Source organism: Balaenoptera ricei, chromosome 3 (assembly GCF_028023285.1).
Source record: "Balaenoptera ricei isolate mBalRic1 chromosome 3, mBalRic1.hap2, whole genome shotgun sequence".
Classification (NCBI taxonomy): Eukaryota; Metazoa; Chordata; class Mammalia; order Artiodactyla; family Balaenopteridae; genus Balaenoptera; species Balaenoptera ricei.
In genome coordinates this window covers 5,992,141-6,019,866 of record NC_082641.1, presented here as the reverse complement: position 1 = coordinate 6,019,866, position 27,726 = coordinate 5,992,141, and the positions used below count along the sequence as shown (strand labels likewise).

At 42.0% G+C, this 27,726-nt stretch overlaps 1 protein-coding gene across 4 annotated transcripts in view; it reads right to left on the bottom strand.

The window, feature by feature from the left end:
* Nucleotides 1-27,726, bottom strand: part of ADCY2 (adenylate cyclase 2) — a 430,270-nt gene that overhangs the window by 142,970 nt on the left and 259,574 nt on the right. For 3 of the 4 annotated variants that reach the window (XM_059916083.1, XM_059916084.1, XM_059916086.1), the window contains exon 5: nt 22,669-22,815. The exons of the other annotated variant lie outside the window; for it this stretch is intronic. In XM_059916083.1, the coding sequence (XP_059772066.1) occupies nt 22,669-22,815 (147 nt within the window). The remainder of the gene's footprint in view (nt 1-22,668; nt 22,816-27,726) is intronic. 4 annotated transcript variants of the gene reach the window in all.

Below are 27,726 nucleotides of genomic sequence, written 5' to 3'. Positions count from 1 at the left end.
TCTCCTTTTTCATTTCTAATTCTATTGATTTGAGTCTTCTCCCTTTATTTCTTGATAAGTCTGGCTAATGGTTTATCAATTTTGTCTATCTTCTCAAATAACCAGCTTTTAGTTTTATTGATCTTTGCTACTGTTTCCTTCATTTCTTTTTCATTTATTTCTGATCTGATCTTTATGATTTCTTTCTTTCTGCTAACTTTGGGGTTTTTTTGTTGTTCTTTCTCTAATTGCTTTAGGTGTAAGGTTAGGTTGTTTATTTGAGATGTTTCTTGTTTCTTGAGGTAGGCTTGTATAGCTATAAAATTCCCTCTTACAACTGCTTTTGCTGCATCCCATAGGTTTTGGATCATTGTGTTTTCATTGTCATTTGTTTCTAGGTATTTCTTGATTTCCTCTTTGACTTCTTCAGTGATGTCTTGGTTATTAAGTAGTGTGTTGTTTAGCCTCCATGTGTTTGTATTTCTTACAGATTTTTTCCTGTAATTGATATCTTGTCTCATAGCATTGTGGTTGGAAAAGATACTTGATATGATTTCAGTTTTGTTAAATTTACCAAGGCTTGATTTGTGACCCAAGATATGATCTATCCTGGAGAATGTTCCATGAGCACTTGAGAAGAATGTGTATTCTGTTGTTTTTGGATGGAATGTTCTATAAATATCAATCAAGTCCATCTTGTTTAATGTATCATTTAAAGCTTGTGTTTCCTTATTTATTTTCATTTTGGATGATCTGTCCATTGGTGAAAGTGGGGTGTTAAATTCCCCTACTATGATTGTGCTACTGTCGATTTCCCCTTTTATGGCTGTCAGTATTTGCCTTATGTATTGAGGTGCTCCTATGCTGGGTGCATAAATATTTACCATTGTTATATCTTCTTCTTGGATTGATTCCTTGATCATTATGTAGTGTTCTTCTTTGTCTCTTGTAATAGTCTTTATTTAAAGTCTATTTTGTCTGATATGGGAATTGCTACTCCAGCTTTCTTTTGATTTCCATTTGCATGGAATATCTTTTACCATCCCCTCACTTTTAGTCTGTATGTGTCCCTAGGTCTGAGGTGGGTGTCTTGTAGACAGCATATATATGGGTCTTGTTTTTGTATCCATTCAGCCAGTCTATGTCTTTTGGTTGGAGTATTTAATACATTTATATTTAAGGTAATTATCAATATGTATGTTCCTATCACCATTTTCTTAATTGTTTGGGTTTGTTATTGTAGGTCTTTTCCTTCTCTTGTGTTTCCTGGCTAGAGAAGTTCCTTTAGCATTTGTTGTAAAGCTGGTTTGGTGGTGCTGAATTCTCTTAGCTTTTGCTTGTTTGTAAACATTTTAACTTCTCCGTCAAATCTGAATGAGATCCTTGCTGGGTAGAGTAATCTTGGGTGTAGGTCTTTCTCCTTCTTCACTTTAAATATGTCTTGCCACTCCCTTCTGGCTTGCAGAGTTAGCTGTTATCCTTATGGGGATTCCCTTGTGTGTTATTTGTTGTTTTTCCCTTGCTGCTTTTAATATTTGTTCTTTGTATTTAATTTTTGATAGTTTGATTAATATGTGTCTTGGCGTGTTTCTCCTTGGATTTATCCTGTTTTGGACTCTTGATTAACTATTTCCTTTCCCATATTAGGGAAGTTTTCAACTATAATCTCTTCAAATATTTTCTCAGTCCCTGCCTTTTTCTCTTCTTCTTCTGGGACTCCTATAATTCAAATGTTGGTGCATTTAATGTTGTCCCAGAGGTCTCCGAGACTGTCCTCAATTCTTTTCATTCTTTTTTCTTTATTCTGCTCTGCAGTAGTTATTTCCACTATTTTATCTTCCAGGTCACTTATTCGTTCTTCTGCCTCAGTTATTCTGCTATAGATCCCTTCTAGAGAATTTTTAATTTCATTTATTGTGTTGTTCATTACTGTTTGTTTGCTCTTTAGTTCTTCTAGGTCCTTGTTAAATGTTTCTTGTATTTTCTCCATTCTATTTCCAAGATTTTGGATCATCTTTACTATCATTATTCTGAGTTCTTTTTCAGGTAGACTGCCTATTTCTTCTTCATTTGTTAGGTCTGGTGGGTTTTTGCCTTGCTCCTTCATCTGCTGTGTGTTTCTCTGTCTTCTCATTTTCCTTAACTTACTGTGTTTGGGGTCTCCTTTTTGCAGGCTGCAGGTTGGTAGTTCCGGTTGTTTTTGGTGTCTGTCTCCAGTGGCTAAGGTTGGTTCAGTGGGTTGTGTAAGCTTCCTGGTGGAGGGGACTAGTGCCTGTGTTCTGGTGGATGAGGCTGGATCATGTCTTTCTGGTGGGCATGTCCACGTCTGCTGGTGTGTTTTGGGGTGTCTGTGGCCTTATTATGGGTTTAGGCAGCCTCTCTGCTAATGGATGGGGTTGTGTTCCTGTCTTGCTAGTTGTTTGGCATAGGGTGTCCAGCACTGTAGCTTGCTGGCCGTTCAGTGGAGCTGGGTGTTGGCGTTGAGAGGGAGATCTCTGGGAGATTTTTGCCGTTTGATATTACGTGGATCTGGGAGGTTTCTTGTGGACCAGTGTCCTGAACTTGGCTCTCCCACCTCAGAGGCACAGCCGTGATGCCTGGCTGGAGCACCAAGAGCCTGTCATCCACACGGCTCAGAATAAAAGGGAGAAAAAAAAGAAAGAAAGAAAGAAAGAGGATAAAATAAAATAAATAAAGTAAAATAAAATAAAGTTATTAAAATAAAAAATAATTATTAAAAAAATTTTTTTTAAGTAATAAAAAAATTTTTCAAAAAAGGAAAGAAAGAAAGAAGAGAGCAGCCAAACCAGAAAACAAATCCCCAATGATAACAGGTGCTAAAAACTATACTTAATAAACAAAAACAAAAACGAAAAAAAGGACAGACAGAACCCTAGGACATATGGTAAAACCAAAGCTATACAGACAAAATCACACACAGAAGCATTCACATACACACTCACAAAAAGAGAAAAAGGGAAAAATATATATATATATCGTTGCTCCCAAAGTCCACCTCCTCAATTTGGGATGATTCGTTGTCTATTCAGGTATTCCACAGATGCAGGTACATCAAGTTGATTGTGGAGCTTTAATCCGCTGCTCCTGAGGCTGCTGGGAGGGATTTCCCTTTCTCGTCTTTGTTCGCACAGCTCCCAGGGTTCAGCTCTGGATTTGGACCCGCCTCTGCATGTAGGTCGCCTGAGGGCGTCTGTTCCCCGCCCAGACAGGACGGGGTTAAAGGAGCAGCTGCTTCGGGGGCTCTGGCTCACTCATGCCGGGGGGAGGGAGGGGTACGGATGCGGGGCGAGCCTGCGGCGGCAGAGGCCAGCGTGACATTGCAGCAGCCTGAGGCGCGCCGTGTGTTCTCCTGGGGAAGTTGTCCCCGTGGCTCCCGGGAGGGGAGGTGTGGAGAGTGACCTGTGCTCGCACACAGGCTTCTTGGTGGCGACAGCAGCAGCCTTAGCGTCTCATGTCCGTCTCTGGGGTCCGCGCTGATAGCCGCGGCTCGCGCCCGTCTCTGGAGCTCGTTTAGGAGGCGCTCTGAATCCCCTCTCCTTGCGCGCCGTGAAACAAAGAGGCAAGAAAAAGTCTCTTGCCTCTTCGGCAGCTGCAGACTTTTTCCCGGTCTCCCTCCCCGCTAGCTGTTGCGCACTAACCCCTTCAGGCTGTGTTCACGCAGCCAACCCCAGTCCTCTCCCTGCGATCCGACCAAAGCCCGAGCCTCAGCTCCCAGCCCCACCCGCCCTGGCGGGGGAGCAGACAAGCCTCTCAGGCTGGTGAGTGCTGGTCGGCACTGATCCTCTGTGCGGGAATCTCTCCGCTTTGCCCTCCGCACCCCTGTGGCTGCGCTCTCCTCCGTGGCTCCGAAGCTTCCCCCCTCCGCCACCCGCAGTCTCCACCCGCGAAGGGGCTCCTAGTGTGTGGAAACCTTTCCTCCTTCACAGCTCCCTCCCACTGGCGCAGGTCCCATCCCTATTCTTTTGTCTCTGTTATTTCTTTTTTCTTTTGCCCTACCCAGGTACGTGGGGAGTTTCTTGCCTTTTGGGAGGTCTGATGTCTTCTGCCAGCGTTCAGTGGGTGTTCTGTAGGAGTTGTTCCGCATGCAGATATATTTCTGATGTATTTGTGGGGAGGAAGGTGGTCTCCACGTCTTACTCTTCCGCCATCTTGAAGCTCCGCCCTAATGACCTTCTTGGTCATAAATACCAGGCCTGGGCAAAATCTGGATCAGTGATGTTCATACAAAGGGAAATTTAACTACTCTGTAAAATAATGCAGTGATTACTCTGGGTTTTTCTCTCTGGCAGACAATGATACTGTGGGTATAGGAGAAGAGTGAAGGACTCATTCAGGGGGAGGGGAGACGCCAGCTTCATATCAGCAGGCTGCATCCAAGGAAAAAGAGAACATTCAAAGTGTCTCCTGGTTGGAAAATGGTTGGTAAACATTGGCAACTAATTGAAATTGAATTTTGATTTGATTTGTATTCTGAGCTCGAATTCCCTTCTGTTATTCTCCAAATTTCATTAATGATCTAACAATATAGCAGCATCATGTTAGCTTAAAGGTGACAATGTGAGTTCAAATTCTGGACTACAGCAAAATGTATGAGACATCTCTGCATCCGGATGGGGCCAAGATAAGCAAAAGCAGGAGGATGGAAAATAACTGAGGTCAAAAATAGAGTGAGAAATCAAGTAATGTTTTGGTTTTTCAATAGAACAGGTGACCCCAGAAAAATGGAGCCACTTGGAACTCAGATTACCAAGAAATTACTAATGACGTGAAAAATAGATGTCCGTATTTTAAAACTTAGAAGAAAAGCTGTGTCCTTGTTACACACAAATTGAGAGTTCAATACATTTGGTTGTTGATCTAGTGTGTATACAATTCTGCTCCCTCTCTGATCTCAGAACCCACATGGAAAGACAGTGGGACTTATTTTTAAAATAAATGGCACTTTACTACCTTTTGTAATCTTAATACAAAGAGCTGTTCCATCATCTACTCATCTTTTGTTACCCAACTGACAAGTACATCTATTTGCCACTTATTGTCATTTTTCTGTGTTTTGGCTTTCATGACCAACCAGATGGTTAGACATTTGGGAAGTCTGAAGGTCATAAAACACGTGATACATCCAAGGAAGTACTTAGACAACAAGACAACAGACTTTGTTCCTTAAAGTTTGGAACTGAGTTATGCTAATGCTGCATTCACTTAATTCCATTCTGGTAGCTATTGAGCACACTGTATGTATTGGGTGACTCTGTATGGGATGATCTCTGTTTCTCTTTCTGTTTGTTGATCAGTGTATTGCATCACTGGATGTGAGGTCAAAATATTATAAAGGGCTCATAATGTTCAAAATCTATTTAAACAAATAGAGGAAACCTATTGAGCAAAGTATGAAACTGATGTCAACAAAATCAGAAGACCTGTCTGGTCACCCTCTCAGACATGATCAAAGCAGTCCCAGGTGGGAGCAAAAGGAGGCATGTTACTGAGAGTGCCATCAAATCTCTGTCATAAAGCAAGTAGATACTGAATACAAATTTGTTAACTTTGAAAACAGTGACAATAAGTGTTGGCATGTAGGAATAACAGATTTTGAATAACCAGATTATGAATCTGGTCTAGGCTATCTGTTTAGAAATCTCAGTGGAATCTATGTCTACAGAGATGTCTGATGATTGGCTTAAGTAGATTAAAACCAATTTTGTACCTTCTGATGGGTGATGGAAGAGTCAAGGGCTAAGAAAAAACAAAACGCACAAGGTCACAATGCTCAGTTGACATCGTTCTGCATTATTACCATACGATGATAAGCTGAGTGTCCACGCGGATACGGTGCAGTCAGTCGACTCTCCCAATGTTTATATTCATTTCTAGTTATGCTTTCTGGAGCCGATGTTGGTGGTGTCCTAACCATATTCCCTCTGCCTTCCTTGGAGGTCACCTGCAGGCTGTTCCTTTCTAAATCTACAGTTTCCTGTGCCTCAACCAATGAGAAAGTAATTGATGGATATTAAAAAAAAAATCATTTATAAAATGATGGATAAATGCCCCAGTTTCTGCACCCACACCCCTCAGTGGGCAGGTCTGCACATCTTCCACACTTCCCTTGGAGGGTCTCCAGATGGACTGAGCCCCTGTTGCCAGTTGCCCCTTTCAGTAGCTGGAGCTGAACCCTCCCTGGTCCACTCGCTCTGCCACCTGGAACTACTTCCCAACTAAATGTCCACACCCACGTCCTTGCCTTAGGGCTGCTTGGGGCAAACCTGAGACATTTCTAAGCATCTCTCTTCTGCCTACATTCTGTAATAAGAATACACTAAACCCCAAAGCACACAGAGCCAGCCTTTCCTGAAAGACAGATGTTATGAACAAAAAAGATGAATCAAATATAGTAATTTTCTTTCATGCCCATAACTTCATTTTAACGACCAAATGTAAACCATGATCTTTATTTTAGCCCCACATGTAGACAGATGACTGGCTTTTTATAGGTAGTTTGAAAAATACAGGAAGTCAACTCCATATGTTGTGTAAACCAAATTTTTCTTTGTGTGTGTGTGTTAAGAATTTGTGTGAAGGTAGAATGGAATAAAGATTTTGGTAACAGCCAACAAGCCAAAGGAAAGGACCCATGGCTTCTCCACTATCATGTGATTCTGGTACCACTGGTGGATGGCAGGACCTGTGATCAGATTCCACGGACAGGATCCGTGCTCTGGGGTCTGCACATCTCCTCTTGGTGATCACAGCATTGGGTATTGAGGTAAGCCTTAAACAAAAGCCTGTACTCAAATGTGGTAAATCAAGGCACTTTTAAATATGTCTGTCTTCCATCACAAAATGCTTTGTTCTAAAAGAAAAGCCCAATATTATGGCACACATGATAAATTTCAACTCAGTTCATAATCTGACAAGGTTAATATTTCCATTAATATTTCAGCTTTTTGCTAATATAGCTGTGTGCCCTGCCAAATTATCTGAAAGCAACACACAAACTTAAGTGTTTAATATACTGGATATGACTTAGCTACATTACCTCCAAATACACTGGAGAATTTTCTTAAGGGGACTTTTGGAAAATCAAGTTGTCACAAAATTGATTGATGCACACCATTGCTATTTCTTTCTTTTGCTAGAAAAGATTGTCTAGCTACCGAGAATCTGGATAATTCCAGCCTATTCAAAGGTTATCCAGTGAACAGCTTGACCTTGGTTTGACAGTTCCATTTCAACACATCCCTTTTTTTCCGAGAACTTGTTCTTTTAAATTGTGCCTCTGAGAAAAGCTACAGAGTTCGTAAATTTCAACATACTACTGCTCAAAATTCAGGACACTCTGCACTCGAAAGCATTTCTAATATAATGAAACAAAGCAGATATTTAACTTTATATTTATGCTACTTTTGAGATTATTTCGGCTGATAGGAAAATCCAATTTAAGCAAAGATAACTTGTACTTAAATTTTGAGCTAAGATATAGTGATGTACATTATATCCTGTTCCTGCATTAAACAATGCATGTAATAAATATTGAAACCTGCTGTATTTTTCAAAAGGGAGGCTGACAGGGACATGCTTTTTTATAAGAATTAAAAATTTTTTCTCTTTCAAAATTCTTATTTCTATTTAGTTCTTATTTTAAGTGCAATTCAATTACATCAGGATGCCAAACCAACTCAATAAATAGAAGGGATATTGTTATAAATTTTTCTTCTCCCAATAGAAAGTAGCTACCAGAAGAAACAGACACCAGATCCCTAAGCAGCCACTGTGTTACATGTGGTGCTGAGAGGACAGATGATGTTATTCACTATTTTCCTGCAGTATAAAAGGACAAGGTATCCACTCAGAGTCAAATGCTGAAAGCTCTGTACTTGGAAAATACCTGCCAGGGACGTGCATATATGTCAGTATCTTCCTTCAGCTGCATCTTGTCTTGCAGCCAGCTTCATGCTTGCAGGTCTCTGAGAAGAAGCATCCTCCACTGGCACCAACCTCTATCACTTGCACATCTCTGAAGTTAAGGTCTAGTAACAACTGCTATTGCCACTGTTTCTTGTTATAAAATTTAGTTTGTTTCTCTTAGGTCCATCCTTAGAAATCTTGCTTTACATCAATCAAATCAGAACACATTTAATACTCTTACTATTTCAGAGGCCTTGCTTTATCTTTCTTTGACTTTTACAAAAGAGTCAGTAGTCATATTTATGTATGATAGAAAGTAGCAGTACTTTAGAGTAGAAACAGCACCTAGGTAATAGTAGATGCGAGTCCTGCCCTTTCTCTGTCACTAAGTAGAAGACCTCAATTAAATCACTCCAGCCTTTGAGCCCCAGTTTGGTTGTCTAAAAAATACGTCTGTTGGGGGCTTCCCTGGTGGTGCAGTGGTTGGGAATCTGCCTGCTAATGCAGGGGACACGAGTTCAAGCCCTGGTCTGGGAAGATCCCACATGCCGCGGAGCATCTAGGCCCGTGAGCCACAATTACTGAGCCTGCGCGTCTGGAGCCCGTGCTCCGCAACAAGAGAGGCCGCGATAGTGAGAGGCCCACTCACCGCGATGAGGAGTGGCCCCCACTTGCCGCAACTGGAGAAAGCCCTCGCACAGAAACGAAGACCCAACACAGCCATAAATTAATTAATTAATTAATTAAATTAAAAAAAAATACGTCTGTTGGACTCAGTGAATTGAAGGTCTCCATGTCCCTGTAAGTTCCTAGAATTTTATGGAACTACAAGAGGTTCTTTCTGGAATTTACCTCTCATTGTTTCAAAGTCGAACAATTAGTGACAGAGGAAAGGACCCAAGTGCTCACAACCCAAGACCATGGCCAAGACTGTAAGAAGGATTGTGGGAAAGGAGAGACCACTTGAGATATTGACCAAGAAGACAAGGAGGAAGTTGGGTCTGTGCTGGTTCTTGAACAGTGACTTCAATGGATTGGAGGAGGGTGAAGAAGGGTCATGAGTTCAGGTGTGGGATAGCCTCATCCACCAGAGGGCAGAAAGCAGAAGCAAGAAGAACTACAATCCTGCAGCCTGTGGAATGAAAACCACATTCACAGAAAGACAGACAAAATGAAAAGGCAGATGGCTATGTACTAGATGAAGGAATAAGATAAAACCCCAGAAAAACAACTAAAATGAAGTGGAGATAGGCAACCTTCCAGAAAAAGAATTCAGAATAATGATAGTGAAGATGACCCAGGACCTTGGAAAAAGAATGGAGGCAAAAATCGAGAAGATGCAAGAAATGTTTAACAAAGACCTAGAAGAATTAAAGAACAAACACCTAGAAGAATTAAAGTACAAACAAACAGAGATGAACAATACAATAACTGAAATTAAAAATACACTAGAAGGAATGAATAGCAGAATAACTGAGACAGGAGAACGGATAAGTGACCTGGAAGACAGAATGGTGGAATTCACTGCCGCAGAACAGAATAAAGAAAAAAGAATGAAAAGAAATGAAGACAGCCTAACAGACCTCTGAGACAATGGCAAACGCACCAACATCCTCCTTATAGGGTTCCCAGAAGGAAAAGAGAAAGAGAAAGGACACAAGAAAATATTTGAAGAGATTATAGTCGAAAACTTCCCTAACATGGGAAAGGAAATAGCCACCCAAGTCCAGGAAGCACAGAGAGTCCCAGGCAGGATAAACCCAAGGAGGAACACACCGAGACACATAGTAATCAGACTGACAAAAATTAAAGACAAAGAAAAATTATTAAAAGCAACAAGGGAAAAATGACAAATAACATACAAGGGAACTCCCATAAAGTTAACAGCTGATTTCTCAGCAGAAACTCTACAAGCCAAAAGGGAGCAATATATTTAAAGTGATGAAAGGGAAGAACCTACAACCAAGATTACTCTACCCGGCAAGGATCTCATTCAGATTCGACAGAGAAATCAAAAGCTTTACAGACAAGCAAAAGCTAAGAGAATTCAGTACCACCAAACCAGCTCTACAGCAAATGCTAAAGGAACTTCTCTAAGTGGGAAACACAAGAGAAGAAAAAGACCTACAAAAACAAACCCAGAACAATTAAGAAAATGGTAATAGGAACATACATATCGATAATTACCTTAAATGTAAATGGATTAAATGCTCCAACCAAAAGACACAGACAGGCTCACTGAATGGATACAAAAACAAGACCCATATATATGCTGTCTACAAGAAACCCACTTCACACCTAGGGACACATACAGACTGAAAGTGAGGACAGACAGGCTCGCTGAATGTATACAAAAACAAGACCCATACGTATGCTGTCTACAAGAGACCCACTTCAGATCTAGGGACACATACAGACTGAAAGTGAAGGGATGGAAAAATATATTCCATGCAAATGGAAATCAAAAGAAAGCTGGAGTAGCAATACTCATATCAGATAACATAGACCTTAAAATAAAGAATGTTACAAGAGACAAGGAAGGACACTACATAATGATCAAGGGATCAAACCAAGAAGAAGATATAACAATTATAAATGTATATGCATTCAACATAGGAACACCTCAATGCATAAGGCAAATTCTAACAGCTATAAAAGAGGAAATCAACAGTAACACAATAATAGTGGGGGACTTTAACACCTCACATACACCAATGGACAGATCATCCAGACAGAAAATTAATAAGGAAACACAAGCTTTAAATGATACAATAGACCAGATAGATATAATTGATATTTATAGGACATTCCATCCAAAAACAGCAGATTACACTTGCTTCTCAAGTGCACATGGAACATTCTCCAGGATAGATCACATCTTGGGTCACAAATCAAGCCCCGGTAAATTTAAGAAAGTTGATATCATATCAAGCATCTTTTCTGACCACAATGCTATGAGATTAGAAATAAATTACAGGGAAAAAATGTAAAAAACACAAACACTTGGAGGCTAAACAAAACCTTACTAAATAACCAAGAGATCACTGAAGAAATCAAAGAGGAAATTAGAAAATACCTAGAGACAAATGGCAATGAAAACACGATTATCCAAAACCTATGGGATGTAGCAAAAGCAGTTCTAAGAAGGAAGTTTATAGCATTACAATCACACCTCAAGAAACAAGAAAAATTTCAAATAAACAATCTAACCTTACACCTAGAGGAACTAGAAAAAGAAGAACAAACAAAACCCAAAGTTAGTAGAAGGAAAGAAATCATAAAGATCAGAGCAGAAATAAATGAAATAGAAACAAAGAAAACAATAGCAAAGATCAATAAAACTAAAAGTTGGTTCTTTGAGAAGATAAACAAAATTGATAAATCTTTAGCCAGACTCATCAAGAAAAAGACAGAGAGGACTCAAATCAATACAATTAGAAACAAAACAAAACAAAACAACAGTTCGGGTGTGCCATGTTAATGGCCACTGTTTGTGGAGGGAAAGTCAGGTTGTTTATTTCACATTCTAGGAAAACTGAAATGCTTTGTGCAAATTAAAATCAATATGCACATCAACAAAGCACTGTTCCTTTTTACAAAACAGTAAGTCCTTTGGTTGCATTCATATATTGTTGTCTCATTTTATAAACTGGGGTCACATTCAATTTTATTTAAATTTAAACATTTTTGACCAAAAAAAGGGCAAAATAGATATAGGTGTGGCTCAGAGAGGGTATAGGGAGGTGGTATTCACTAGGGAGTCAAGACCAGATGAAACTTGTGTCTTCCAACTTTATAGCCACTGACTGCTCGTCCCACTTGCTCTGAGTTGCAAGCTCAATGAGAGGATTGAGATGGCTGAGACACTTTTAGAGAGCACATCATTAATAGAAGGTGGGAAAAAAGAAACAGTCATTCACATGTGATTACTCTCCAGTTTGGAGAAGTTAGAGAACAAAAGGCTAATCAAGTCAAATTATAAATTATGTCTCTAGTCACAGGTGACAGTAAATTGATACTTCTAAACTTGAACTGTTTACCATCAATCCAACTCTTTAAAATAGAGCCTCTAGTGGAAAAGACATCACTCATAAGGTAAAAAGCATTCAATCCTTGGGTGGGAGACTATGGATGTCCTAGGATAAGAGGCACAGCTCTGTTCCCTGGACCGGGCAGCAGGGCACATGGCTGTGCAGGTGCCCAGAGCAAGATGGTGGGAGGGTCCATGAGCATCACACGCATCTCCCTGGCCACTGCTCCCACGTGTTCTGAGACAACACAACTCAACACCAGTTCTGTTATATCACCCAAAGGGGATCTCACCGTGCAAACAGACCTCCACACTCACATGCTATAAAGTATAAAAGTAAAGTACTCCAGAGTAACACGGATTCTGGTCTGATTTGCCTCTCATCTGCCTATATGCAAGGAACCCCTCCAGCCTGAAATAGGTAAAGCCAGTTGAAGAAGATGGCAGAGAGAATGTGTGAAAACTGACCACACTGCTGAATTTCAGAGAAAAGAAAAACTCATGACATACAGGTGGCCAGGTAATTTCTTCTGAGAAGAAGGTGGAGATGCTGACAGTACCGTCGACAGAAGGAAATGATAAGGTATAGATGTAATATGTGGGATCAATTGTATTAAATATTGCAAGGAGTAAAATGGAATATTTTAACATTCAAACACAATCCCTCAATGAAACTGTATGCCATAGACGAGCAGATAACAATGTAGTTATATACACACAACACTGTAACTGAATAGTTGTTCTGAAATATGTGTTGGCCCTTCCTTTCCTTGCCCCACTGATCATAAGCTTGGCCTCGTGGTTCGGTCTGACCAATGAAATGTGAGGGGCGTGATGTGTGCTTCTTCTGAGCAGAAGCTTTAAGAGCAGTGTGGGGCTCACCAAGCTTTCGTTTCCCTCTGCTTTGGGGACCAGTAATGTCCCAGGTAGGAGCTACTCTGAGCCTGAGTCCAGTGTAGGATGCAACGTGGCAGCCCACCTATACTGGACAAATACAAGGTCTCCCTTCCATCATCGTTGCCAGCTCCTTCAATTTGGGGGCACTTTTTGCCATTGCACACCTTAGCTATTCGGACAGATGCAACACCGTGAAGCGTGTGTACACCACCTCATGTGCTCAATCCTTGTGTGCATGTGATCTTCACAGCTGTTTGGACTTGGCAAAATTTCACTTACTCACTCAGGCACTTGGGGTTGCTTTGAGGGGTGTAGGAATTACACAGGGCAGGAATTTCCCCACCCAGGGTCAAACGTTTCTCTTCAGCTATAAACAACAGGGATCACTTCTCTAAAAGATTTGTTCTCAGGAAAGGCTGAAGTCTTGAGAATTTACCCATTCTGCTTGGCTGTAGGTGTCATCCTATATACAAATTCCTGTTGTCTCTGTTCTCCAATCAAAGTGTTTGTTCTCGTTGGATGCCAAGCAACGGGCTTTCATCAGCCAGCCAAGTGCTCTCACACTTAAGAATGTGGCAGTGCCGTGTCGCACAGTGATGTTCGTACCATCAACCATGAAAAGTATTGAGAAAGAGCCTGGGAGTGTGTCTGCATGGGCAGACCCTTGATGGTGGTGAGACTGCGGGCTCACTCTGTTTAATCCCTCAGCGGCTTGAGATTCTAGTTTGGAGTGGGCTTCTCAGTCTAAGGCTGGATGTTTGGGTGTTTCATGTTATGAAACCATGATGAGTATAAGAGATGTGGGGAGGGGTGAGGGTGGGTGCCAGAGGCTATGCAGCTTTGGAGGGGAGACCAGTCCCTTCAATGTGGCTACTAAGTTTGGCCTCAAAAAAGGTCTATAAATTCATGTTTGGACCATTCAGAATTGTTGCTCAAAGAACAGACCTCTATCTTACATGGAAATGAACTTTCTCCTATTCTTCCCGGGAAATTACAGAACTACTCTACTTGAATGCAGTTGCTGTGTTCTTTTTTAAAAATTTATTTTATTGAAGTATAGTTGATTTGTAATGTTGTGTTAGTTTCTTGGTGTACAGCAAAGTGACTCAGTTATATCAATACATGTATGTACATTCTTTTTCATATTCTTTTCCATTATGCTTTCTCACAGGATATTGAATATAGTTCCCTGTGCTCTACAGTAGGACCTTATTGTTTATGCATTCTATATATTGAATATAATAGTTTGCATCTGCTAACCCCAAACTCCCAATCCTTCCCTCCTCCACCCCCTCCCCCTTGGCAACCACAAGTCTGTTCTCTATGTCTGTGAGTCTATTTCTGTTCCATACATAAGTTCATTTGTGTCATATTTTAGATTCCATATATATGATATTTGTCTTCTCTGTCTGACTCACTTCACTTAGCATGATAATCTCTAGGTCCATCTATGTTGCTGCAAATGGCATCATTTCATTCTTTTTTATGGCTGAGTAATATTCTACTGTATATCGGTACCACATTGTCTTTATCCATTCATCTGTCGATGGACATTTAGGTTGTCTCCATGCAGTTGCTGTGCTCTTAATTCAATATATTTTTTTTCCATTCAACAGATATGAGCTGACTACTTTCCATGTACCAATTCCAGTTCTAAGCGATTTGTAATCATTATCTTGCTTAATTCTTCCCCAACCCAATGAAGTAGGTATTATTACTTTCCTCATTTTTACGAAGAGGAAACTGAAGAAAAAGGGGTTTGGAGACTTGCTAAGTATCCCACATCAAGCAGGTGGTGGAGTCAGTATTTGAGCCCATGGAGGCAGTCAGTGGGTAGAGCTCTTCTTACCATCCAGAAGAAGAGGCAACATACAAAGAGGCACAAGAAGAAATAACGGCTCCAGCCAGTGATGGGGACGGATATTGTTCCACATGGTAGTGTCTCTGGGTGTGGTTGATTCCCCTCCCCACTCCTTTTTTTTGGTGGGGAGAATAATCCTTTTTCCTAATTGTGCTGAAATTGTTGACTTGAACACCAACGCAAACTTGGTCTTGGGGTAAGTCTCACAGTCTCCTACGGTGTTGACAGCCCTCAACCTCTTCCCACCCCTCAATCCAGACCCCTGCCAGAGGTGTGCCCCCGGCCACACTGGGGCACAGAGCAAATGCCAGCAAATATCAGAAGGCTTTCTTTGAGCAGGGAGGGAACCGAGGAGATTTCTGGAAGAAACTGCTTGTCATTTCTCTCATGAACACAGGACCGAATCCTGAGGTGGGCATTTGCTTTTTCTCTGCTGCGAATGCAAAGCTGAGGAGCTGGCTTGGAGGGGTGATCCAAGGACTCTCCAGCGTGGAGGTAGATGTTCACATTTCTGCTTATTTGTCCTGAAAACTAAAGCCTCCAGAGGAAAGCCTCTAAAGTCAAAACCTTGCAGATAATACCCTTTAAATATGGTGCCTACCCTTAAACACTAATTGTCCCCTTGGGCACTGATACTGTTGATACCAATAAGTGAGAAAAAAGAGAGAGCGGAATTGCACTAATTCTCATTCTGCTCATTAAGCAATGTCCTAAGTTTCCTCAGGTACAAATGAAAGATGCAATCAGCAAATTGGACTGCAAAATCACCATGGCAAAAAGTAGAAGGGCAGTCCCGTTGCTAGAACTGTACTAAAGTAACTCAAATGAAAGGACTGTGGTTCGAACGCAGGAAGGAAGGTGCTCTTTTGCTGCAGTTTGCTGGACTGTTAACTTGTTACACACCCGATCTCTGAATGAATACTGTTGGCACATGATTTTTAAGCTTTATCTTTGTCTTTAAAAAATATGTTCTCTGTAATCAGACTGCAGATTTTCTTTCAAGGATTCTCCCACCAAGATTTCACTAAGAGTTCTGTCTTTGGAGAGCATGACATCAAATATTAGCTAAAAACAGTGATTCTGGTTCAGGATCTCAGATGCAACTGCTGGGGCTCAGGGCAGCCCCCTACCCCACTCCCAACCACAGTGACATCCTGGTTATTCTGAATTACAGTTACTTGAGAAACAGCCAGTGCAAAAGGGATACTCTGGCCCACCCTCTCTGCCCCCCTGAAAGCAGCAAATAAATCTCCCCTGTGAAAGGTACACTCCCAGTGCCAGGAGGTAGAGACACACCCTTATGGCCAGAGAGAGGGAATTCAGGGCCAAGAAGCTCCTATAAACAAACCTCGTTACTCCTTTAATTTACTACCCAAGCCCAAACTCAGTTTTGATTCTTCACTAATTAAGCACCCAAGCTTAAATTTCTTTGTCTTGTCAATTTCTCACAAATGTATTGTTTCTTTGTCTAAAAATATAAAAACTGCCTGCTTTGGCCCCTTCTAATGTTCTATTTCTATGAGATCTCCAAAGGTATGAACTAAATTTGTATTTTTTCTCCTGTTCATCTGTCTTGTGTCAATTTCATTATTGGACCAGCCAAAAGAACTCAAGAAGGGTAGGGGGGAAATTTTCTCCTCCCCAACACATGGCTACCTGACAAAGAAAAATAAATCGTGGCTTGAAGCTTCTATAATTTAAGAAAAACATCTCGTAAGAGAGTTAATTGTTACATATGACGATAACTCAAGTTTAAATCATACAGGTAATGTAGCAGGAAACCTTGATTTGGTGTGTTTGCTAACTCATTTATTTTTTCTAAACATATCCATTCTTAAGAATTCATCAAAATTTTAAGCCCGGAGAAAGCAAACTGGCAGCCCGTGGGCTGAGCCTTGCCAGGCAGATCAGCTCTGACTGGCTTGCAGGGAGGGCACATGCATGTTTGTGTGTGTGCAGGTGGAAAGAATTTGAACGCTATTACGTAGGACATGTAATTTCATTGTACGCATTCACCTTGTCGGCCAGTCCTCTACATCTGACTTCTCGCCTTCAGCGCTACGGGCATTTGGGGCTGGAGAGTTCTTTGTTTGGGAGACTGTCCTGTGCATTGCAGGATGCTTAGCAGATTCTACCCCACAGACCTAAACCTAAACTTGACTTCAAGAGTTCCTACCCACTGGATACCAGTAGAAATCCCATCCCCAGCCGTGATAACTGGAATCACCTCCAAGCATTGCCAAATGCTCCCTGGTTGGGTGGTGGCAGTCAAAGTCTCCCCTGGTTGAGAACCATTGTTCTAAATGTGAGGCTCCTCCTTTGGACCTCTAGCCCGACTACTTATCCCCTATTGCTCCTTCCCTTTCCCTACTTCATTCCTTTCCTCCCTAGACTCCGAGGTCCATCACTTCAATCGCTTTCTTGCCTCCATCCTTCCAGAATGGAAGAGGACACCTCCCTAGGGCATCCCTTGGAAGATATCATGGCTTCTGCTCACACGCCATTGGCCAGAGGTGATCATAAGGCTATAATCACCTCTGAAGGATGCTGGGACTGTCTTTGTTCAGGATGGCATGTGCCCAGGTAAAAAGATCCTCTTAGTATAGAAGAAGGAGAGAATGGATATTGAGAGAAAAAACAGAGGTCTCTGTCACATGCAGAGAACTCCAACGCTGCATTTCCAAGACGGAAACTATCACCTTCCTTTCCAGAGCTGTTCCTCCCCTTGTAACCTTAGTTGAGTTAAAGGTTGATCATCTGCCCAGCTGCCCAAGCAGAAACCACTCTCATCCTCGATTATTCTTCCCTCTTACCACCCCGCATCCAGCGAAGCAGCGATTCCTGTCCTTCACACTGTGGAACTTGCCCCTTCCCCTTGACCTACAGCCACTCCCCAGTTCACCGTCACCCCTGCCACCCATCTGATGAGTGGATCATCTCCTAACTGGGCTCCCCACCTCCTGTCTTCCCCTCCCCCTTTCTCTCCTGCAGCAGAGGTCTTTCTAAAATGTGAAGCAGGCAAATCAGGTCAGTCCCAGCTCTGAACGTCTACTGACAAATCCTAAGCCCTCCAGGATGTCACCTCTAGTGTAGTGTATCTTGCATCTTGTGTTCACCAGAGGTGAACCCCACCTCCTTCATTTCTTCCTCCTCAGCCTTGAGCCTGTGGTCCAGCTCTTCTGAGTCACGTGCAGCCCCAGGCTGGGGCTGCACTCACCTCTCCCCTGGACAGCATGCTCCCCTGGGACCTGGACCCCAGGCTCCATCACTCCATTCCCACCCACACCACCGGCATTCACTAAGGTCAGCCCGGCTAACTCTTCAGTCAAGCTTCTAATCCCACACCCGCCACCTCTTCCATCACCTCCTCTCTGAGAGCTGTCTGGCTAGGTGTTGTGTGCTGTTTTGGCATCCAATGTTTACCCTCAAACTCTAATCATCTGTTTACTTTCCTGCCCAAAGCTGTACCCAAACTGTGCCTTCTTCAATATTATGTCCCTGGCATGGAACACAGAGCTGGGAACACAGTAGACACTCCATAAACATTTGTCAGATGGACACAGGAAGGAAGGCATGGATGTGTGACTAAGGCCTCATTACATTTTGTATAAGTGGGCAGCTCATTAAGTAGTCTGCTTTTTCAATGATGGAAGTCAGGAGAACATTCTGGCCTCAGCTCTCATTAAGTGGATGGAGGGTAACAAAGGTGGATGATGTGTAACTTCTTTGGCTACCAGTGTCCTCCCAGTAGCCTGAGAGGTGTTTGAGTATGTTTCTGCTGTCTCTTCCACTTTGAGCTTTCTCCCACTCTGTAAGGTGTCAGGAAGAAATGGGAAGACATCCTTGAGTGCAGCAGCAAAAAAGAAATATACTTTGAAATTTTGGGGGTAATTTTGAAAAACCTGTGATTTTCTCCATTAGAAGAAATGACGGGAGCATGTATATAACAAATATATGTATATATATTATATAAGTATGTAATACATGTGCATATATATCCATATCTATATACCTATTGATCTATAGATGTCTTTTAATCTTATCACCATACATATTAGTTGGCATGTGTGCATTTACATTCTTTCATGGATTTTTCTTAAAGTTGTGCTAATATTTCATCTTTCTAGAGCTGATGAAGCGGGCACTCTCCTTTTTGTTATTCTGCAGGTACGAATTCAAGTGCTCATGTAGATTACATCGGGAAGGCTCCTCCTGTCTCTGACTCAGCGTGATGAAAGACGCACAGCCCAGAGCACGGTGTGGAGGAGCTGAAGGGGAAGGAATAACTTATGAACTGCAGCCCTGCCACAGGGCAAAGGGGGTAAGTTTTCTGCCAGGAAACAAAACCCGAGATCAGCATGGGAATGAAAGCTATGGCTCATGAGAAGCTGCTATGTTACACTTAAAAAAAAAAAAAAAAAAAAAAATATATATATATATATATATATATATATATACACACACTTATCAATTAATTTAAATTAACTACATCAGCATATATAAACTTGGGAATTCTCAACTCTGTCATGCCAATAAAAATGTTTGTCAAACAGTAAACATATTTTTAGGAGCACTAAATTGAAAGTGTGAAAGGCTGGTGTCTGATACAATACTGAACCCTATGCAATGATTTCTAAGGAAAATAGCATCTTATTCTAAGCAGCTCCTGGGCCCCTGCTGACCTGAGCTCAGGCCTGCTTTGGATTAGGGATGTATTTCAGTTATCCACTGCTGCAAAACAAACTGCCCCAAGCCCAGTGGCTTAGAACAATGATGCTTCTTTTTTTTCCCCCTCCTGATTCTGTGGATCAGCTGGGTGGTTCCTTTGCTGGTTTTGCTGCGGGCCAGTCACATGACTGCTTTCAACTGGGGAGGGCTGGCCTGGCTGGAAGCCCCAACACAGCCCTTTTGTTGGTTTGGCAGTTGCTACTGGCCGGCAGCTGGGCCTTGGTTCTTCTCCCTGCGGCCACTCATCCTCCATCAGGCTGGACTGGTTTCCTGGTGGTGAGTCCAGAAAGCAAGAAGGGATCTCGGGGCCTCATGAGGCCTTGGCACAGACTTCCTACGGCATTAGTTTCCCGTATTCTATTAGTCAAACCAAGAATCACACACACCCAGATTCAAAGGATGGGGAAAAATGGTGGTGTTTTCCATCAGATACAGACTGGATGACAGATGTTTCCAACATTCCTGGTTCCAAAGGCATGGTGGATCCAAGGGCTAAATAATTTCTACAGGCCCTGGAGGCCCAGGGTCTCTCCATGCGGGACCCCAGGAGCCCAGTTCAAGTCAAGTCTCACCTTGACTTTCTGTGAATCTACCTTGTCTCCAGCTCTGCACACAACTCCTCTCTCTTCTCCTTCTCATCCAAACACTTGCTCCAGGTTGGGCTGACACTACATAGGATGTGATGCAGGAGGACAGGCTCTTGATGAGGAATTGAGGAGAATCCTACTTTATTCTCTCTACGACACTCACATTTTGGCTTCTACCTCAACTTAAAACTTGGCAAATGATTCTTAGAAATGGCTTAAAGCAAACAAGATAGACAATGGAAATTGAGCAGCTGTCTACAAATGCTATGAGTCCCTTTCAATTTATTTTAAGATTGTTTTAGACATAAACTCATATGTATTAGCTCAGTAAAAATGGGTTTTTAAAAAAACTAATGTTGACTTTTTTTGTCAAGAAAATAAACGTAATAAAACTTAGATAGGATTGAAGAGATTTCTTAAAATAAACCATCTTGAAAGGGAAGGGGAAAATTAATGAAATGGCATTCAGATATGTTTCATAATTCACTCTTAAGTGATCCATTGAAATATCTGGGAATGTTCTGTTATTGGTTGAGTGGTTTTACTAAACTGCTTTTCTGGTAGCTGATAAAAGCACACCATACCATACTACCCAAAGCAAGGTGCTCGCTCTTTGCACATGGAATAGGCAACTTAATAGAGCAGAGGCGCCCAAAACTTTTAATTCAATTGACGGGCCTCAAACTTCTTACTCAACTTGCATTCAAAATCATGAAACTCACATAAAATGAGATGTCTGACTCACAGTCATCCTTTACTCAACACTGCAAAGCTACAGAATAAAAAATTACGTTTTAAAATACCATCCACTTCAAAAGTGAAATAGAATTATCTATTAACTTCCAAAATAATTATTTCAAAAACAATCACGACCTTAGATGCTTATATTTACAAATCTTCTACCGTAGCTGAATGCTTTTGTCAGTACAACGCTGCACTTGCTGCCTGTAATCTGCTTACAACAGCAATACATTATCAACAACAATATCAGTGACATCACTGGTCTAGTGAACTCACCAATCCCTTCCGCCACAGTGAAAAAAAACTTCTGGTCTAAACGTTTCCACAGCGGTCACCATCTGACCCAGTCTCACCTATGCAACTTTCCACCATTTCATTCATAACATTCCAGAGCTGCATCTGCTAATTTCTCCTTGAATGCTCTCTCCGGTTGTATTTTGCATTTTGTTTCATTCTTCCTTTTCCTTTAACATTTGCTCTTGCCCCTCCTCTTAAAGGGGGTGAGAAGAGCCCTCTGCAATGAGATTGCTGTGGGGTTAAAAGGATTTAATGTTCAGAAAGGGCTTAGAACATGCCTGGCACACAGAAGTCCTGTACATTAGCCTGGATGATCAGAAATCTCCTTAGGTTAGTTCAAGCCCACGTGCATGGTGCTGTTCTCCGAATGCCCACTTGTCATTTCATTATTCTCTAACTCTTTCACTCACATTGGTTCCCCAGGTACAGTCAAAATTACTTTGAGGGGAGGGAGAAGCGTGCAGAGATAATGCATTTTATTTACACATCCTTTGCAATTCTAGATGTTTTTTACGCTTATTAAGTGATCAGTAATTATGGTTGTGTTTGTTGATGACTCTAAGTATATAAATAAAATTGGCAGCCAAATGTAGGTGTCCTATTAAAACTATAGGGCAGAACTTCCTGCTCACGATACCGAAGAGAACAGGCCAACACTTATAAAAAGCAACAAGGAAAATTCACCAACTGCGGCAACAGAACACAAAAGGGCATGACCCAGTAACATAAACTCCAGGAACCAAGGGCCAAGAAGAGAAAGAGAAGATTCCAGAGCTGAGCACGAGGTGGGCTATGGCTATACGCGGCTCTTGACACGGCCCACCCTCTCAAGCAGCCTCCCTGAGTAAACAAAGGCCAGAGAATTCTTACGAATCCCTACAGACCCAGCGAGAGGCAAACCAAGAGGCATTCTCCGTTTCTGACTGAGGGAGAATGGAGATCACTGCATGGTGGAAACAGTCTGGAGCACCAGCTACCTTAAAAGTGCTCCTGCTGGATCCCAAATAAATTAGGAAAAAACCCATCACTACTGCAACTGACAAGGGGGGCGGGGAGAAGAGTGGTAGGGGTCTCAGTCTACATCAGCGGTTGCCACTGGGGCCAATTCTGTACCTCCCCAGGGAGCATCAGGCAGTTCCTGGAGACACTGTTGGTTGTCACACCTGGAGGATGCTGCTGGCCCCGAGTGGCCAGAGGGAAGGGACGGTGCTCGACGTCTGCACGGGGCAGCCTCACGGCAGGGCCGGATCCAGCTGCGTGTGTCAGCAGGGCTGAGGCTGAGAATATCTGCTCTAGGCGTCTGTTTCATCGCCTGTCGGGTTCATTGCACGTGCTTAAAATTTTGGCTTTGCTTAAGAATGTGATGAAATAATTGGGTCAGTAAAATCGTATCATAATTCTTGTCCTCTGGGAAGCAGTGGAACTCACGGACCTTGGAGAATCATCCCATGTTACTGTTACAAGCATATGTGGGCTATTTTATGCTGAGCAAGACAAGGGATGTGCCTACTTCCATGTTGAGGGTGTCAAGGCGGCTACATGCCACTGTATTCGTTTTCTAGGGCTGTCGTAAGACGGTGCCACAGTCTGGGGGCTTAAACCACAGAGATGTACTTCCTTACAGTTCTGGAGGCTGGAAGTCCGGGATCAAAGTGTCGGCACTTTTGTTGGTTTCCCCCAAGGCCTTCCTCCTTGGCTTGCCGATGGCTGCCTTCCACTTGTTTGTTCACACGGTCTCTTCTCTGTGTGCGTCTGTGTCCCGATCTCCTCTTCTCATAAAGACACAAGTCAGATTGGATTAGGGTCACTCTAATGACCTCATTTTAACGTTAATTCCCTCTTTAAAGACCCTGTGACTACATACAGTCACATTCTGAGGTCCCGGGATTTAGGGCTTCAAAGTATGAACCTGGGGGGGGGGGGGACACAATTCAGCCCCTAACAGAGTCCTTCATCAGCAGCACAGAGAAGGAGGTTGTCAGGACACAGGGTCCCCAAGTGGCTGCTGGGACCCATGGGCGGACAGACACTCCCTGCTCGGTCTTGCTACCCGCTGCCTTTTCATCTCCAGTGCCTCACCTGCTACTTGTTTAAATATTCTCAAGTGTCCTGAAACGTTCTCCAATCTCTTCTCTAACTGTCCTGGCCCTCACGCTGCCGCCTTCTCTTGATGCCTGTCACCCAGCTGCACCTACACTTCTAAGCAGCAGGAGGGGCCGCTGGGCAGCTTCCAAGGCTCGCCATTTGGCAAGGAGCCATTTCCTCTCTGGAGGGGTGGGATACTAGAGTCTCATAGCCTCTCGGTAGAGAAGCAGAATTCTAACACTGGGAGGAAACGGTGCCTGACACAGAGCTTCCACCCATACAGCCTAGAGCAGGGATTGGCAAACTTTCTGTAAAGGGCCAGGAAATGAATAGTTCAGGCTTTATGTGCCAAGTCACTTCTGTCACGAATGCCCAGCTCTGCCACTGTAGCAGGAAAGCAGTCACAGACAGGGAGAAAATGAATGAAAGTGCTGTGAGCCAATACTTTATTTATAGAAATGGAAACCTTAATTGCATGTCATTTTCATGTGTCATGGAGCATTATTATTCTTCCCTTTTTTTTTTCCTGATTTTTAAAAAAATCATCTAACAATGTAAAATACTTTCTTAGCTCATGAGGCCATTACAGAAGCAGGTGGAGGCCAGATCTGCCCCTAAAGCTGTGGCTTGATGTCTCCTGAGGTAGAGAAAGTGTTCTTGAAAATCACACTTAATGGCAGGGCAGACACATCAGAACTGTCACCGACAAGTGAAGGAGTGAGAATAAAGGGTATATCCTTCAACCGAAGGGCATATCACTATTACTTCCATAATCTCTCTCCCATATGTTGCTCAACTTAACAGTAAAATCCATAAAATAGATCTTCTTGGAAACTCTTAATGTCCAAGTTCTTATTGAGCTCTCAGCTGAGAAGGAGAGGGCAGGGATTCCAAGCACGTGCTTGGGTGTTTTCAGGTCTGGAAGCAAATCCCAGCTCCCCCATGTCCTCGTGTTCTGATGGTATTGACTTATGCAGGGATCTGGATTTAAATCCACATCCTGGATTTAAGTGGCTGGTTGCCCTAGAGGTGGCCATCTCACCACATCATTGGGATGATGGTGGGGCAGCAAGTCGTTCACTGCATAAAACCAGACGATGGAAGTTCGTGTCTGAGCTGACCATTCCTTTGGGTGAGACTTCAGGCCACCCTCTCACCTCCCTGGGCCTCATCTTCCTCACCCTAAAATGGAGAGTCTGGACGAAACAATTCCCAAATCCTTCTTGCTATAAAAGCTGGTGAAGCAATAGTTCTATAACACTTATTTTTAGATAAAGCAAAAAAAAAAAAAAAAGTCAACTTGAGTTTAGCTGCAAACAAAAGTATCTCATTTCCCCACTCAATAGCTAATTCTCCAGCAGTCAGAATTCAGAACACATGTTGCTTGATTTACACTGGCAACCAGTAATTTGTGTGAGAAAGACTTAATTCAGAAGAACGCAAATGTCATTTTTTCTCATAACCAAGTGAGAGTTACAATTAGTTTGATTCATATGCTGTCATGGATGTCTCCACCACACACACAGTGAACAATACAAAGTTTTTCAGGCAGCTCTTTGATAGAACTATTTCTCAGTTGTGTAATTAATACTAAACATAAATCCTCCTCCATCTTCCTCTTGAACATCCCGTGCCCACCGAAGCATCATCTCCTACGAGTGGAACACTAAGGAGAAAAACCACAGGAGAGGCTTGCTTTTAGTGAGTTTTGCTCCAAGCATTCAACCTTTGGGAAATTGCCAGAATAAGTACATAGCAGTGAAACTTGCAAAATAACCACCACCAACAAATAATGTCTCAACTCTTCTCCCATTTTCACCTATATCTTAACATGTAGCAAATTTTTAATTAATTTCATTCTATCAAAAACCAGATGAATCAAAGTGTTTTCCCACGTTTGATTTAGAAATCAAGGAGATATAAGACTGGGTTTAAAATAAGAAATGGGTATGACGTTGATAACTGAAGCATCGAAGTGTTAATGATCACTTCATTTCTAGTTGCAAAATTCCTCCCTCCCGTGTCTTCTATCTGTCTGACTTGAAAGTTAACTAAAATCACACAGGAAGTGATTTCATCAGGAAGAAATAAAGAACTGCCCACCAATTAAGTCTTAGAGAAGTTATTACAGGCGATATAGGATAGTGGATACGGGATAAATGCTATTTATTTTAGAATATGTTCGTGTGTATACACATTTCCCATACCATTGAGAAATATACTCTTTTTTATTGAAGTATAGTTGACTTACAAAATTGTGCCAATCTCAGCTGTACAGCAAAGTGACTCAGTTATACACATATATACATTCTTTTTTTAAAAAAATAGATCCTTATTGGAGTATAATTGCTTCACAATACTGTGTTAGTTTCTGTTGTACAACAAAGCGAATCAGCCATATACGTACATATATCCCCATATTCCCTCCCTCTTGAGCCTCCCTCCCACCCTCCCTATCCCACCCCCTAGGTCATCACAAAGCACCGAGTTGATCTCCCTGTGCTATGCAGCTGCTTCCCACTAGCCATCCATTTTACATTTGGTAGTGTATGTATGTCGATGCTACTCTCACTTCGCCCCAGCTTCTCCCTCCTTCCCTGTGCCCTCAAGTCCATCCTCTATGTCTACGTTTTTATTCCTACCCTGCCACTAGGTTCATCAGTACCATTTTTTTTTTTTTTTTAGATTCCATATGTGTGTGTTAGCATACGGTATTTGTTTTTCTCTTTCTGACTTACTTCACTCTGTATGACAGACTCTAGGTCCATCCACCGCACTGCAAATAACTCAATTTCGTTTCTTTTTATGGCTGAGTAATATTCCATTGTATATATGTGCCACATCTTCTTTATCCATTCATCTGTCAATGGACATTTAGGTTGGTTCCATGTCCTGGCTATTGTAAATAGTGCTGTATACATTCCGTTTTTATAGTCTTTTCCACTATGGTTTATCACAGGATATTGAATATAGTCCCCTGTGCTATACAGTAGGACCTTGTTGTTTATCTATTCTAAATGTAATAGTTTGCATCTACCAACACCAAACTCCCAGTCCATCCTTCTCCCTCCCTGCCTCCCTTGGCAACTGCCAGTCTATTCTCTATGTGTATGAGTCTGTTTCTGTTTTGTAGATAGAGTTATTTGTGCCATATTAATGCAACAGAATAGAGAGCCCAGAAATAAGCCCACACACCTATGGTCACTTAATCTTCGACAAGGGAGGCAAGAATATAAAATTGAGAAAAGACAGTCTCTTCAGCACGTGGTGCTGGGAAAGTTGGAAAGTAAAATCAATGAAGTTAGAACACACCCTCACACCATGCACAAAAATAAACTCAAAATGGCTTAAAGAGTTAAACATAAGACCTGACACCATAAAACTCCTAGAAGAGAAATATACTCTTGGTATATAAAACAGGTTTGTGTTTTCTATTTGGGAGTTAAATAACAGTAATAATAGTATAGGTCTTCAATAAAGCCTTTCAGTCTGTGCATATTTTGCCACAGAAATGAATATAACAATTATTCTTTTAAAATATTATCAAATGTTTTGCATATAATATGCACTCAGTAAATGCTGAATGACTACTATTTTGAGATGCCATCTGAGTTCCGTTGGGTTACAGCAGCCTCTTAAATTGGATAAACATAGAACAAATTAGTTAGGAAGAAGCAGCGTGCGCAGGGAGGGTGGGATGGAGGACCACATCCTTCACAACCAGCAGACCTTCCATCACTCAGATGCCCGCAACCCTGGGATGGCGGCCAACGGCTCACCCAGTGCTGTGGGACCTTCCTTTGCTACACGTCTCATAGTTTACACCGTCTATCTTTAGGTTAACTGTCCAGTGTTTTTCACATACTAGACTCTGAATTAAAATAATTACATTAAAAACAAACATTCAGTTAATGAAAAACACAATACATTATTAATAACATCTCATCTGTCTTGGGTGGTTGCTATGTGCCAGGCACTGTACATGAACCATTAACTCTGACGGGAAGCCCGCGCATTAGGAATGTTATTATGGAAAGTGACCCACGCTCACGCTGCCTGGAGGTGGCAGTGCTTTCATCCTGCTCGGGCTTCACTCATCTACACCGTTCACTCCTTTGGCTCTTTCTGTGTTTATTCCCTCTAATTGTTTTGCATTGCCTCCCTTTAAGAAATACCAGTAGTTTGGGTGACTCTCACAAAAATCATGAGTCACACTATTTCCTACCATCAGACCCACGAAGTCTACTTACTCTGCCTCTTAAACCGGCTGCAGTTAGATCCAGATACAGTTCAACATATGTTTTAGGAAATGAGTAGAGCCGTGATAGATTCTGGGCTATTCCCAAATTAGTGAAGACTGAGCAAGTCATGAATAGGCACCACATCTCTCATCACAGTTCACATCTTTGGGTCAGAATCTCAGAGCACTTGGCTTCTTCCAGTGCCAAGCTGATCTCAGATGCCTAAGAAATACAATGACAAGAAAGGCTCTGATGGATGAAATTCCCATTGATAACACAATGTCATATTCTTTTCTTTCTACAATTAAAAAATACCTTTGTTTTCTAGATCATCATTTTCCAATGTGTGCTTAT